This window comes from Lepisma saccharinum, chromosome 4, assembly GCF_977018435.1.
Source record: "Lepisma saccharinum chromosome 4, izLepSacc3.1, whole genome shotgun sequence".
In the NCBI taxonomy this organism is placed as follows: Eukaryota; Metazoa; Arthropoda; class Insecta; order Zygentoma; family Lepismatidae; genus Lepisma; species Lepisma saccharinum.
Genome location: NC_139232.1, coordinates 104,960,106 through 104,973,564, shown reverse-complemented (window position 1 = coordinate 104,973,564; position 13,459 = coordinate 104,960,106). Strand labels below are relative to the sequence as shown.

General features: G+C 36.7%; 1 protein-coding gene across 1 annotated transcript in view; it reads left to right on the top strand.

The window, feature by feature from the left end:
• Window positions 1–6,540: 6,540 nt before the first annotated feature.
• Window positions 6,541–13,459, top strand: part of LOC145987043 (aminopeptidase N-like) — a 61,260-nt gene continuing 54,341 nt past the window's right edge. Inside the window, exon 1 of the mRNA XM_083121503.1 lies at window positions 6,541–6,708. Within this exon, the coding sequence (XP_082977629.1) occupies window positions 6,541–6,708 (168 nt within the window). The remainder of the gene's footprint in view (window positions 6,709–13,459) is intronic.

The window sequence follows — 13,459 nt, the reverse complement described above, 5'->3', positions numbered from 1 at the left end:
ATTATCCATGAAACATACCAGACATTTTGTTTATTCAACATTTTTTTGACATAGTTGATGGACAGATGATGCCAATGTAATCAACAATAACGACATTTGTAAAAGTAGCAATGGTGATAGTTCTGGAAGTCCCTGAGTAGGAAACGATAGACCAAAACCAAGTGGGAAAGGGTAATATGGCCATATTATGATTTGTTATTTAGCAGCCAGACTTGTATTTTGGCACGTTTTGCTGCATTGATGAGTATTATTTGAAAGAGAATTTAGCCAAAAGGGACTCCTGCCAACTGTCCCCAGCCACTCTGCTATACAGCTAATCAGACATTTATTACTTTTAATAATTTATTTGTATCAGCCAAATGCAATAAATTAAAGGTAATATTAGCAAATTATAATGACACGAAAGAGGAAATTATAATCACAATTAATTTAGATAATGCATGCTATTCTTCTATTCATGAACTTGTATTATCCTCTCCAATATAAAAACATAAAAATTTCAAATTTTGGGTCAACATACACAGTTATTACACAAGATAATGAATGTGCTGTTAGAATGGAAAATCTTATCTTCACCTTTGTGAAACGCACAATACATTACGTTTTTTCTGGTTTAAAAAAAAATAATGTTAAATAGAGCACCTCAAATAGCTTTCATGGCACCGAAGAAACGTTCTGGATTATTCTCAGAAAGTTCAGTGAAAAAGAAGATTTTCTTTTTTTTTCTTTTTTTTTTTTTTACGATTCCTGCCAACATCCATACATGCATACTTGGATTTTTGTAGACTTTTTCATCACACATTTTGGTTCGGAATCTATTCTACATTGCTTTATAGAATTCTTAGGAAAATGCAGGCTCCAGAAACTGTTGGGCCTGTAAATAAATTTAAAACTTCTCGTTTAGGAATTTATTCCAGTTTTGGCCCTTAATATCATATCATTGCTTATCTCTCACTTTTCAAAAATCCAAAAATTAATAATGTATAATGTCAAATACTGTGTTCCCCCCAAAAAATAAGAAAAATAAAAATGAAATATGCATGGTCTTACGTGTAAATACATATATGTAGGTACTCACAGAATCATCACTGGTTTGTCCACAATTGACACAATGAATGATGCAAGTTCCTTCAGTTTTGTTTCATTTCATGCATCTTTCCGTTGCCAAACAAGAGTTTCATCTCTTACAGGAACTGAATTAGAATAGAAAATATCAACAGCATTGAAAGGAGATACACAATAAGCTTGAAATTGACGGGCCACAGAAATAATTTTAACAGGTGCAAAATATTTGTTGACTTGTTTGCTTTTCCACTCAGACGTCTTCCTGACAATGTATTGTCTTACAATTTGAAATATGATCTTCACCCATTGTAGTGTTTGAAATCATAACATAAAGCAAATATAATATTTCTCAATAAAATAAAATCATACTTTGTTCCAAATGTAATTTTCCATCGTAAAAAAAAAATAAAATGCTCCCCTGTGCTTAGCACCACGCCATGAAGGCGTATAGGGGGTGTGGGGGTAACGCCCCACACTTTCTTGATTCGGTCGTGAGTGGGGGTGATGTGATCAGCATCACGCCCCTGACTGCCTTTACCCCCCAGGTACCCAATGTTATTCGACGCTGGGTGGGCGCCTGGGCCGCTTCCAACGTTAGAAAGGTTCCCGGATTTGAACCGGCCGGGGATCGAACCCGGGATCTTTAGCATGGTAGTCAGACGCGTTACCGACTGAGCCACCGCGGCTGAACTATTTTTTCTGACACATATTTAGGTAGCAGTCACCTTTGGTAGTATCAAATTTACTTCATGATAACAATTTTACTGTGAAAGGTTCATTACCTGAATTGCAAAAATCAAATTTTCATTGGTCATAATGCAGGTGATAGTATATAAATATACAAGCCAGGTGGTTATAACTATGACAATGAGGCGCTCTACACGCTGGCAAGGGAAGTGGGGAGCGGGGAATAAGCATGAGACCAACCAGACAACAACGGTGGCGCCGAGAGTTACGATGTGGCGGGAGGGAGTTCTATGCGCACTTCGTTCTACAAGGCGACGGCAACACCATCGGAGAGGCTCTTCTAAAGATTTATGTACACCACCACTTACAATAATGTACATAAACAATTTATCAGGAACTTTACTTTTCATCAAATTCACGTACCATCATTAGTTTTGTTATTCAATAAATATTAAATTTTTTTTATTTCTTTGACAAATTTCCTTGCCATGACTGTTGTTATTACACAAATATTAGCGGTCTTAACTACACGTAAGCCAGATGATGAATGTTTGCTGTTTTATCTCTGATTTTATAGCGTCTTTTTACTATTTGTGTAATAACAATATTTTTTAGTCAAGATATAGAAAGAACAAAATAAGTATAAACGTTGTCTTTCCTCCGTTTCTTAGCCTGTCGTTAGATACAACAATACTCGCTACACATCGGAGAAATTAAGTACTAATTAATTAATTTTCATATTACAAATAATTATTAACGTATTAAGTAGAAACACTTCTATTATTATATTAGTGAGACACTTGGCTCGGACTGGCTCCCCAAATTATATATTTCTAGATACGTGCCTAGTGATGTGATGAGTTAGCATGACTCGGTAACCAGCCTTTGTTACTTTGTACTGGAATTATTCATGTATCGGGATCGGCATCGGCGACGGCAAATGGTGGTATCGGCTCAGCTCTAGTATATTCTAATGTATATGTGAGCATTTTCAAATCTGAATAACATGAATTACTTCATTTCGGTCGAGGCCCCATCATGCCACTATGAATTGAAAAGCCATTCTGACGTGACATGACAGAATTTTACTTAATGTTAGATGAGGTAAATAAACTCAAACTTACCTTGCAACTCGTTTCTGAAGAAAATATATCCAAGTTTCTCTAACACACTAGACATCCGTAACAAATCAATGTGCAAAGAAGAATGCGTCTCTTTCTCTCCCTCAACAGCGGCTCTCGTCAATGGTCGGAACCAGATGTGGAAGTGGTTGGGGGCAAGGTCCGTCGAAGCCCAATTTCCCCAAAGCGAGCGGCAAACACAGGCCAACAGACGTTGGTTGGGGGGTTGCGAGTGGGTTCAAGTTACAGGATGCCTTCAGTTTGACCCAAAAGAACCTAGCATTCCAAACATTTGGAAGTTTCGCTACACATGGTCAAGTCACGGACACCAAAGCTTGCTTTTCAGTAAAGGTTGAACTTTTCCCATTAGTTCGAAGCAACAAGCTTCGTCCATGTATAAATAGTTTCCGTAACTTTCTCCTTCATTCAATCTTAACTCATTCTTCTAATTCGTAATTGTTATCGCGAAAAACATTTCCTTGATTTTTCACATGGGGGGGGGGGCAGAGCAGGGTCTCAGGGGCACAGTTGCCCTCCTGTCCCCCTCTAGCTACGGGCCTGGATGCCGTGATTTAACCCGGGTAAAATAATGTTTTTGTTATCCCTGCCAGGGATGTTTTTATCTCCGCCAATGGAAATGGAAACCAAATTGTTTGAATTTTGGCAATATAAATTAGGTAGTTTCATATTTTTGTATCCTTTACCATCTTCCATTTTATTTTTTCACCAGTACAAAGTAACATTATCTGCAACCAAAAATAAATTAAAATATCTGATTTATTCCTAAATTTTGCAATTTTGTAGCAAGAAACTCGCGTAGTAACTCTTGCGAAAATAGTTCCATGGCTGCTAAGATACTATACGTTCTGAAACTTTTCATAAAGATATTAGATTAGAATGCTTTATTGTTGTTAAGCAACCTCAAGTAGCAATAGACAGTGTCATTCATGTGCTTTTGTTAGATCACGATTTTATTTTGAAATTACACCAACATTTAGTTACTAATCAGTACATTAAAACAAACAAGTCATTACATTCCAGAGTAAAATAAAATGATACTCACTGCTTCTTTTCTTCTCTGGTTGGTTCTTCTTTTTAATACTGCAAATTTCTTTTCTACAGTTACACAAAAACATACAGACACAATGGTCGTTGAGCACGCACAGACTGTTTCACGGCCTAAATTGTCTGTCCCGGTTACTCCCGCAATTTGAATTTATTCTTATTTCCTCATCGTCCCGATTCCGTAAAGCGAAGTAAGTGGCGTTACATAATAATGATGATGACAAGTTTCCAGCAAAAACAGCCCCCCGAAGTTAACGATCTGTTTTGGTGTGCTTTAAAGATGAATAGTTCGATTTAAGAAAATATATTAATTTCCTAGGAACATTCAACTTGCTCGTTCTTCCATTTTAATGAGATTTATCCAATTATCGAATTGGTACATTAAAAAAAAAAAGTATTGATAGTTTCATGATGCAATGCGATTTCCATGCGTTCCAGGAAAAAAATAGTTATATTTTGTTATTGTTTAATGTTGCTTGCTTTCAAGTGTGTTACTGATTTATATAATGAAATTGATTTATGTTGATAAGATATTCATTTGTCAAAAAAGTATAAAATAACAATCGATATGACCAACAACACAAAAGGAAATCATGTGCTACAAAGTGTACAGACTTACTTTAAACAAGGGTGTACAGAAAGCGTTGAAGAAGTACACACAACTTTGAATGTGTCCCCAAAGTGTGAAACAAGTGTACAAAATTTCGTCATATCGGATTGCACACATCTAGAACACTTTAAGTACACTTTTGCAACACCTTCAGTACACATCTTGTGCATATTATATGCAAGAAAATGTACCAAAAGTGTACAAGAAGTGTATTTTTTACAGTGTATCTGGAAGGTCCTTCTCAATCGGTTTCTTTGTCCATACAATAATTAACGACTCTCTATTGTTCATTAACTATTTATATTTACGTTCCCTCCTTTTTAACTTTAATTCGCAATCAAGACTAATGTAATGTCTTTGTGATTACAAAATCAACGCTCAGATTGAAGAAAGTGCAATCATTTTTCATTCAGAAAATGCCATTCCGACGCTTCGGTATGTACAAGGACAACTAATGTGTTATATGACCGGAAATATTTCATGTTGGCAAGGACATCTTCCATATTTCTTTTCTGAACAGTTAGCAAATGTAAATTGTCATTATTCTTCCTATTTGGCTGGCCGGAACTGTAGGCGATGATGACGCAATCATTCTGAAGGAGCACAACGGTGGCATGCATCACGCTGCTATATAAAAGAATATTTTTACTCGAAAATTGTTTTTTTTTCTTTTAAAAAAATCTGAAAAACGTAAGAGTAACATAAGCAAAAAGGTTTGTTTTTCGTGCATTGTTTGCTTAGCTGGGATAAACAAAATTGGAAAAACAGTTTAAAGGGGCATCCAAAATTCTGTACGATGTGCTTTCCTGATACCTTCGATTAACACTAAAGTTAAACAACTTAAAAATCATGATTTTCATGTTTCCATAATTATGTATCAATTAGTAATACACATATTTGTTCAACCACATAGCTATTTTATTTACAAAAGTTTTTGTTTATAATTTAATTGACGTTTTTTATTCCTGATAAGCACAACCCGTCCAGTCACGTAATAACAATTTCACCCGTGTACGGAAGGGTTGACAACGTTACACAATATAAGATAAAGATTTTTTTATTTGGATTTTTTTGCGGTTACTATTGGCTAATCCCGTCGATGGGGATGAATGGTGAATAGGTGGCACTGATCAAGCAAAATTCACCCATGCTAAAGCAGAGACTGGAACACAGGATCTTCTGTGACGATTACGTGAGTCGACCACTGAACCCTCTCGTCCACCTGTGTGGCTTTCGTGACGTGTGTGCGCATTTCCTTGGATACATACATCTGTTATGAAACCATGAAGAGCATTTTGGTCCATTTAGATCGTTGGGCGACAGGTATTGTGCTAATTTCTAGCTAAGGAGGTGAAAATGTATGCAATTGACTCATATCGCATGATCCGACCCATCTTAAAACTGATCAAAGTGTTCACATAGTCAACGTTGGTAATTCTATGATTTGTAGTAACCCCGATTACGTAGTGCTAACATCGTCGCCTTGTTATCAAGGAGTTCCTGGTTCGATACCCGGCACAGTCAAACAGTGCTTCGGATACCACGTTAAACCGTAGATCCAGTCCCTTTAGCCTTTCTGTGCATAAAGAGAAATTAGAAACAAACTATAACAAACATATAATTTAGACTTTGGGCTAGAAAACCCAATGCATCCCTAAATTCTGAATGTTAAAATCTTTCATCTGTGTACAAGGTGTGTGCATTTTGGGGGAATGGATGTTATACAAGATAACTTTCTCGGAATGTCTGTGACTTGTGGTCTTTAAACTAACCAAGATTGTATTGTTCTTGTTCCTGCAGATCATCAGCCAACGCTAGTGAACATTGCCTCCAAGAGCGCTTTACAACAAATTCTTTCGCCGGTGAAACAAGATGAAGACTGGACACACAGCGTGGATCAACAAGGCTTTGTTGCCGTTATTGTTTCTTGCAATTTTCAATTTCAAACAATCCCAGGAAAGCCTTGTTGAGGAGGCGGAACCTCTGCACAGAATGAGAAGAGTCAGCAACTATAGAATCGTGGACACTGATTGGGAAAAGTTTCTTCTGGATGGATCCACAGCTGACCAATGGATAGACGGCCTGGCCACGGAGGAATGGTCGGATGATATCAAGCTCCACGAAAAATCGATTAGTGTGCGCTCTGCTGAAATGCCGGAGGTGAGAAGATGTGGTCAATAACCTTATTTTTTTTATGGTAGTAATGTGCAGTAGTGTGCGCAAGATTTTCGAAGGAAGTATTACGTATACTATTTCAAGTAACCAGTACTTATTCGTTTTTGCATACTTTCCTGCTTTTGAAGTTCATTTTTTACATTCCTGCCGTTGTATCTCCCGGTGTCCAATTACAGCGCAGAACTGTTATTTTGACAAAATCCCGTTTCCCTGCTAGCTGCTTTGGGAGGTTGATTTTTGAAGTTGCCGCTTCTTGCCCAAGTAAGTATAATTATTTTCATCGAATCGATAGATAATCACAGAGATCATGAATACACATCAAAATTTTTTGCAAGCTATTCCACAACTGTCTTTTATCCATATTTGTTTTCACTTCGTGCTAAAATTATTAAACCTTAGTCAATTTCCCCTTATTGAACGTTCATGCAGAGCATGATAATCTAATTTAATCTTTAAAAGAAATATCCACACAGCAGAGTTAATTACCAATGTAAGATTCATGTCTCTCTCTCTCTCTCTTTGTACGAAATTACGTAACTTAAAATCATGTTTGCATAACTTTCTGAATACCCTGTAGTTGCTAATTTCTTTTTAGCATATGTGAGTTTCTGATTGTGCCTTCCCAAATGCATTGTTGTCTTGTATCAAAGGATACCAGATTTGATCCTCAGTGCAGACATATTACATAGCACCATTAAGCCTTGTTTCCATGATTATGAAAAAATATACATATGCTGATCAAGGCAGTAATTTATTTTATTAAAAACATAAACTAAACGTAACGTTCCAACCTTCTAGCAAGGTCTTCTTCAGACTCTGTATCAAGTACAAAAGTAACAAGATACAAAAAACAGGGCATTATATATACACATACATTACTCCCTCCAGACTATTAGAAAGTTGTTCTCGAACTTTCTAGCAGGTGGCTTTCCCTTGTCAACTGTACTTTCACCTAAAAGGCTAAATATATTTACTTCCATATAGAATGTGGTTGGGCTTTATATCTCACGCTCTTTTTCCTTAATTCTTCTTCCTTCTCCTCTCCTCTTTCTCTCTTGTCCTTTCCATTCTTTCTAACACCTTCTTTCATTTTTTGTTTAACTTCAGTCCCCCATTCCAATTCATTGTGCCTTCTTCACCTTTCTTCTCGATTTCCTTGGCTTCCTTCCATTTTCTCACTAGCATTCTCTTCTCCCTTCCTATCTGCTTAGCCTCATCCCACTCTATGTCATGTCCTGTTTCTCTCGTGTGTTTAAATATCGCATTTCTCTCTCTCTCTTGAGTCGTACATCATCCCTATGTTGTTTCAACCTGTCTTTCAGTATCTTTTTCGTTTCTCCTATGTACACACTCTGACATTCTTTACATTTTACTTCGTAGATAATCCCTTCCTCTTCCTCTTCTCTGTTTACCTTTTCCTTGTTTACATTCTTCGCTATTCCTAAGATGCTTCTCCCTCCCTTCCTGTAAGTTTTAATGCCCGCTTTCCTAAGGACTTTGCATATCTTTTCTGTGGTCTTCCCCATACTCCTTATTCCAAACCATTTTCTATTTTTCTTTCTCTTCCTCTTTTTCTTTCTCTTCCAATTCTCCCCTTCCTCTTTTCTTCCTTCTTCTGTTTATGTCCAGTCTATCCTGCTCCTCATAGCCATTCTTTTCCAGCTGTTTCCATAGGCTATTTATTTTGCCTTCTTTTTCACATTTCTTCGTGCATATTTTCTTTATTCTGTCCTCCATATTCTTTATATTTTTTTTTGTCACCTCACTTACATCACTTCTTTTGTGGCAGAACACCCCTGCTGCACACTTCTTCTGATGCCAAGCGGTTTAAATTTCTTCTCCTCACTTCCTCTTCATCAATATATCAAGGTATCTTAATTTGTCTTCTTCTTCTATTTCAAGTTCCAAAAATATTCCTCTTTCTTCATCTTGTATTTCTTTGGCAAAAATGTCGAGTTGCCTCTTCGTTGGCTTCCATATGCCAAAACAATCGTCCACATATCTGCAAAACAGAATTATTTTGTCACTTCCTTTTTCTATCACTTTCTTTTCCCATTCATTCATAACAAATTCAGCCAATGCTGGGCTTAGGCTAGAATCTATATTCAGTCCTTCACTCATTAACATTATTTTATCTCCCATTATACTGTAACCGTTATTCCAAATGGTTTTTTGCGCCTTCACTACCCTTTCACTATCCCATTCTATAATTTCTTGTCGCATTCTCTTTTTAATAATATCCAAAACGTGACCCCTCTTGATGCTCGGGAACATACTTTTCACGTCTAAGCTAAACATTGTCATATTCATCTCATTTAACTTAAGTCCTTTTATGAGGTCTACTACTTGTTCGCTGTTCTTAACTGCTCTGCTTTCTTGCTGTGTTACTAACACTTCAATAACTTCCTTTAATTTATTTTCCAAGGGTTCCAAAATATTGTTTCTGCAGTTCATTACTGGTCTTATCTTTATCTCCTCTTTGTGTATCTTTGGAAAGCTTTTCAAGCTTGGTAGTCTTCCTGTCTCCTTTATGCATTTCTTGAATCCACTCCTCCTACAGTCTTGTATGACCCTTTCTTTTACAGTTTGTTCTTCTTCTGTTCCACAAATCTCCTCATATCCGTTTTCTTTTAGGTCTTCAAACTTCCTTCCGTACCATTCTCTTTCCTTCAACACAATTGCCCCTCCTTTATCTGCCTGCTCTATCACCACATCATTTCTTTTCTTTATTTTCTTCATCCCTTCCCTTTCTTTTTGACTCAAATTATCTACTTTTCCTTGTTTTCCCATTTCTTTCTTCAGTATGGCTGTTGTTCTTCTTCTAATCTTGTCTCTTGCTGGTTCTTCTTTTATATGGAGCACTGCTTCTTCAATGTCATATATAACTTCCACATAATCTACATTTCTTTCTTTAACTTTGAAACCTCTTCCTAGTTTTAAAAAAGCTTCCTCTTCTTTTGATAAGTCTACATTTCATATTACCACAACTCTTCTTCGGGTATCCTCTTCTTAGTAGTATAAAATACTATAGGATGAGCACACAAATCATACAAATGAAGAGCTCATATGATTAAACAGACTGATTTGGCTATACTTAAAACAATGTCAAGATGTCTATACGAGTCAATTGCCCAAGTGTGCTACACAGTTAAATGCAAAGAATCTTGAGCCCTAATTTACAAATGAAGAATTACAGTGTACAAATGAAGAAGCCTCAACAGACTGATTTGGTCATGTGTACAAAAGCTGAATATGTCAGTCTGTTGTCTGTAGCTAAGCCTGCTAAAAATATAGTCTTCTTGATATTGTTATGGCTACACTTAAAACTAAGCCAAATATGCTCATAAGAGCTTTTTGCTTACACAGTAGTAAACTGTAATATATGCTTAAACACTTGTTCAAAATATTTTTGTACTATTATGTTAATATGTTGACCTGGAATGTCCTGAATATTTTAATTCAGGACAGGGCTCAACTCATATATCTAATACTAAGACAATGCATTGTGCAGAGGTCTTCTAGAATTGCTCTGTGACTCTTTCATTTCTTACATCATAAACATATGATATTTCACCTATAAGAATAACATTACATATAGTGTCATCAGGGAGTGTATCATGAAATTCACAGATAATTTTAATGTTTAACCTGTCATTAACCACAACCTGTTTCCTTTTTGAGGTGTTGATGACAAACATGGGTATCTGTGCTTTGAATTCATCTGCTGAGTAATACATGTCGGTATTCCCGGTTGTAACTCTTTTGTATGCTGTATATGCCTCGTATAATTTGAGGAAATCATCCTTGGACGTGTCTAAATTATAATTTTCTCTAGGAAACACCTCATTTCTGCCATTTTTAAGATATATGTTCTTGATGTTGCAGCTATCAAACTTACTTGAATTTTTTCCTTGGTTATTGTTTCTTCCGGTCTAAAACAATACCACTACAAAATCTTACATGTCATATTGTATACTGGAGAATGAGTTTGTAGCATCAAATTCATAATAGCTACCAGTAGCAGGTTTCTGGACACATTGATATGTATAAAATTGTAAAGGCACCTGTGGATTTTTTAGTATATCTGCTTTGTATTTAAGACCATAGCTGGCTTCATATTCAACAACCGGGATTCTTAGCTCCATAGCTATATACTATATCATCATGTAGTCTGAGCTTCAATATTTAATTTTGGCTGGTAAGATGGAATACTCCCATACATTTGCCCTCGTCAGGTAGGGTATTAGACAGAGCTGCCCCAGTAGAGTTTAATGTACTGTACCTCATCAAAGCATTATTATCATTGGCGGCTCTTCGAAATGTGATTCTTAAACCACCCTTCCACATAATGTCTTTGTAATCTGAGAAGAATCCTGGCAACAGGTGCATAGGGAACAGTACAGTGTGGCTCTTGGTTAATATTTTATCACCAGCCTCAAATCCACCTATTTTGTAGTAAGAAGCCTCGGTCTTGGATAACTTCAGTGTGGCCAAAGCTGTAGAGATAATACGAGGATAGTCTACTCTGTTTATAACAACACTATGTTTTCTGATCTCGATTTCAGAGAACAGATGGGGTACAAAATTGTCTACCAGTCTTATATTTGAGTTAACCGGATAATCTGTACCATCAAGCTTGACAACATCAATCTTGATATAGAGGTCTGCTTTGGGGGGGGTGTCTATAGAAATCCCCTACATCAAGGTCAACCTCAATCTCTGTGTTGGGTTGATTTAAATTTGCAAAGGTCCTACGGTTCGGGGGGAATGACTGTAGCTCATAACTCTCAATACTTTCCATTTTTTTGTATGTATTTTTATTTAAATATTAATTTCTATGATAGCAGTTGTTGTGGTTCCAGCAAAATCAACTAATTCTTCTTTTTCATTAGTGACCATCAACTCAATGTAGTCTATTCTATTATGGCACACAGGAAAATATAATGTTGGTGATGGAGTGTAGATGATTGGCTCCATAAATTCAGAGTTAGGTTTGAATGTTGCAATGATGCCAGTTTGTTTGTGAGTGCCTATGCCATCTGATTTGGTAATCATACCCTCGGCCACATTACAGTGAATATTCAGAGTCTCTATGGCTAAGAATTTAGGTATATTAATAGCAGTGTGTTTGATGGCTGGTTCAAGTTTTGTGTTGTTCTGAAGGCCTAATAGCTCTCTTATAGTACCCAGATCCACTGTCTCTTAGCAGACACAATCTCTACTCTGTGAGTGACAGAATTTTGAGTTAACGCTATACCTCTGGGTAACTCAGCATTTAGAGTAGACAGATTATACTGCCCTGGAGTGATGACAATGTTTTGGTCACCAACTGCAATCTTGTTGTTGTGGTGTGTAATATTGGGGATCAAGTACACGCAATATAATGCTCTAAGATCTATTGTTTTGGGATATACTATATCATCATGTAGTCTGAGCTTCAATATTTAATTTTGGCTGGTAAGATGGAATACTCCCATGATGTTTCAGATACCACAAGGCTTTTTTGAAAATCTTCAATTGATGGTTTATTTATTTGAGACAGATATCTCAGCATAGATAAACACAGATGTCCACAATTAATATCTTTGAAGTTTTGAACACGGTCATTATTGTAATTTAGTTGATTTTAGATATTTTACTAAATTCTCAGGTGGAATACCTCCAAACGAATCAAACACAAATGCATCATTGTTTAAATATTTAAGATAGCAGATACAGTGAGTGCCCTGATTTTTGTACTTGTCCAAATTGACTATGCCACACTCATTTTTGAGTGGTTGTTCTGGTAAAGAATCAGACATGTACGCACCTCTAAAATGTTTGATGCCCAGTGGTTGGATTAAAGCTTCAATATCTTGGTTGGTAAACGGCTCTTTTTTTTAAACTTATTCATGGCTGTCTTAAGACTTTTGCCTTGTTTCTCTATGGCCAGATTACAGCGCCTTTGTTCAGCTAATTCGGCCTTATTCTTCTTGGCATTTATTACTGTTTTTGCTATGGCAGCCGATCCCCCTGCTAAGCTGCCAACTGCACCGAGTGCTGCTAAGATGGCCGGGATACTAAATATAAAGCCTCCCACATGTGATTTTTTTCTGGATTGCTGAAATGGTGAGCCTGTGGTTGGAGCCAATATTTGATCTTGATTGGTCTGAGTGTGCCCCCAACAAAAAACTGGTAATATAATTGTGCAGGGGACAGCATATATATTTTGCCACCTGGTGTAAATGGTGAATCATATTCTTTGTTGGGGATACTGTTTAATTCAAGGATTACTGTGTGCTTAGGATTCTCGATTAGGCCAGTTATTTCTTTTTCTGCTGTAAGCAATGTACTTATTACAGATTCAAGATGCTCATTGATAGTCCTAACAATCTCGTCGTGGCCCGGTTTGATTCTTATGTCCACAGCAAGTTTCTTGTATTGTTGCACAATCTCTTGAAGCTGCGTGGCAAAAACAGACAGAGCATTTGCTTGGTTGGATTCTATGGTCCCTAGCTGTTGCTTGATGTTGGCTACAATTTGCTGTAGATTTTCAACAACAGCCAATTTAAAACTTTGGGCTGTAAGATCATGGACTTGGGTTCTGATATCCTCAAACAGAGCATGCAGTTCATTAATATGCTGATTGGTTGGAAGAGTAGCCACTGTCTGAGTAAGCTGGTTGATCTCTGTCTGGATATTCTTGATGTCTTCAGATTTCAATATGCGATGTACGGCTCTCTTAATATTTTTCAGC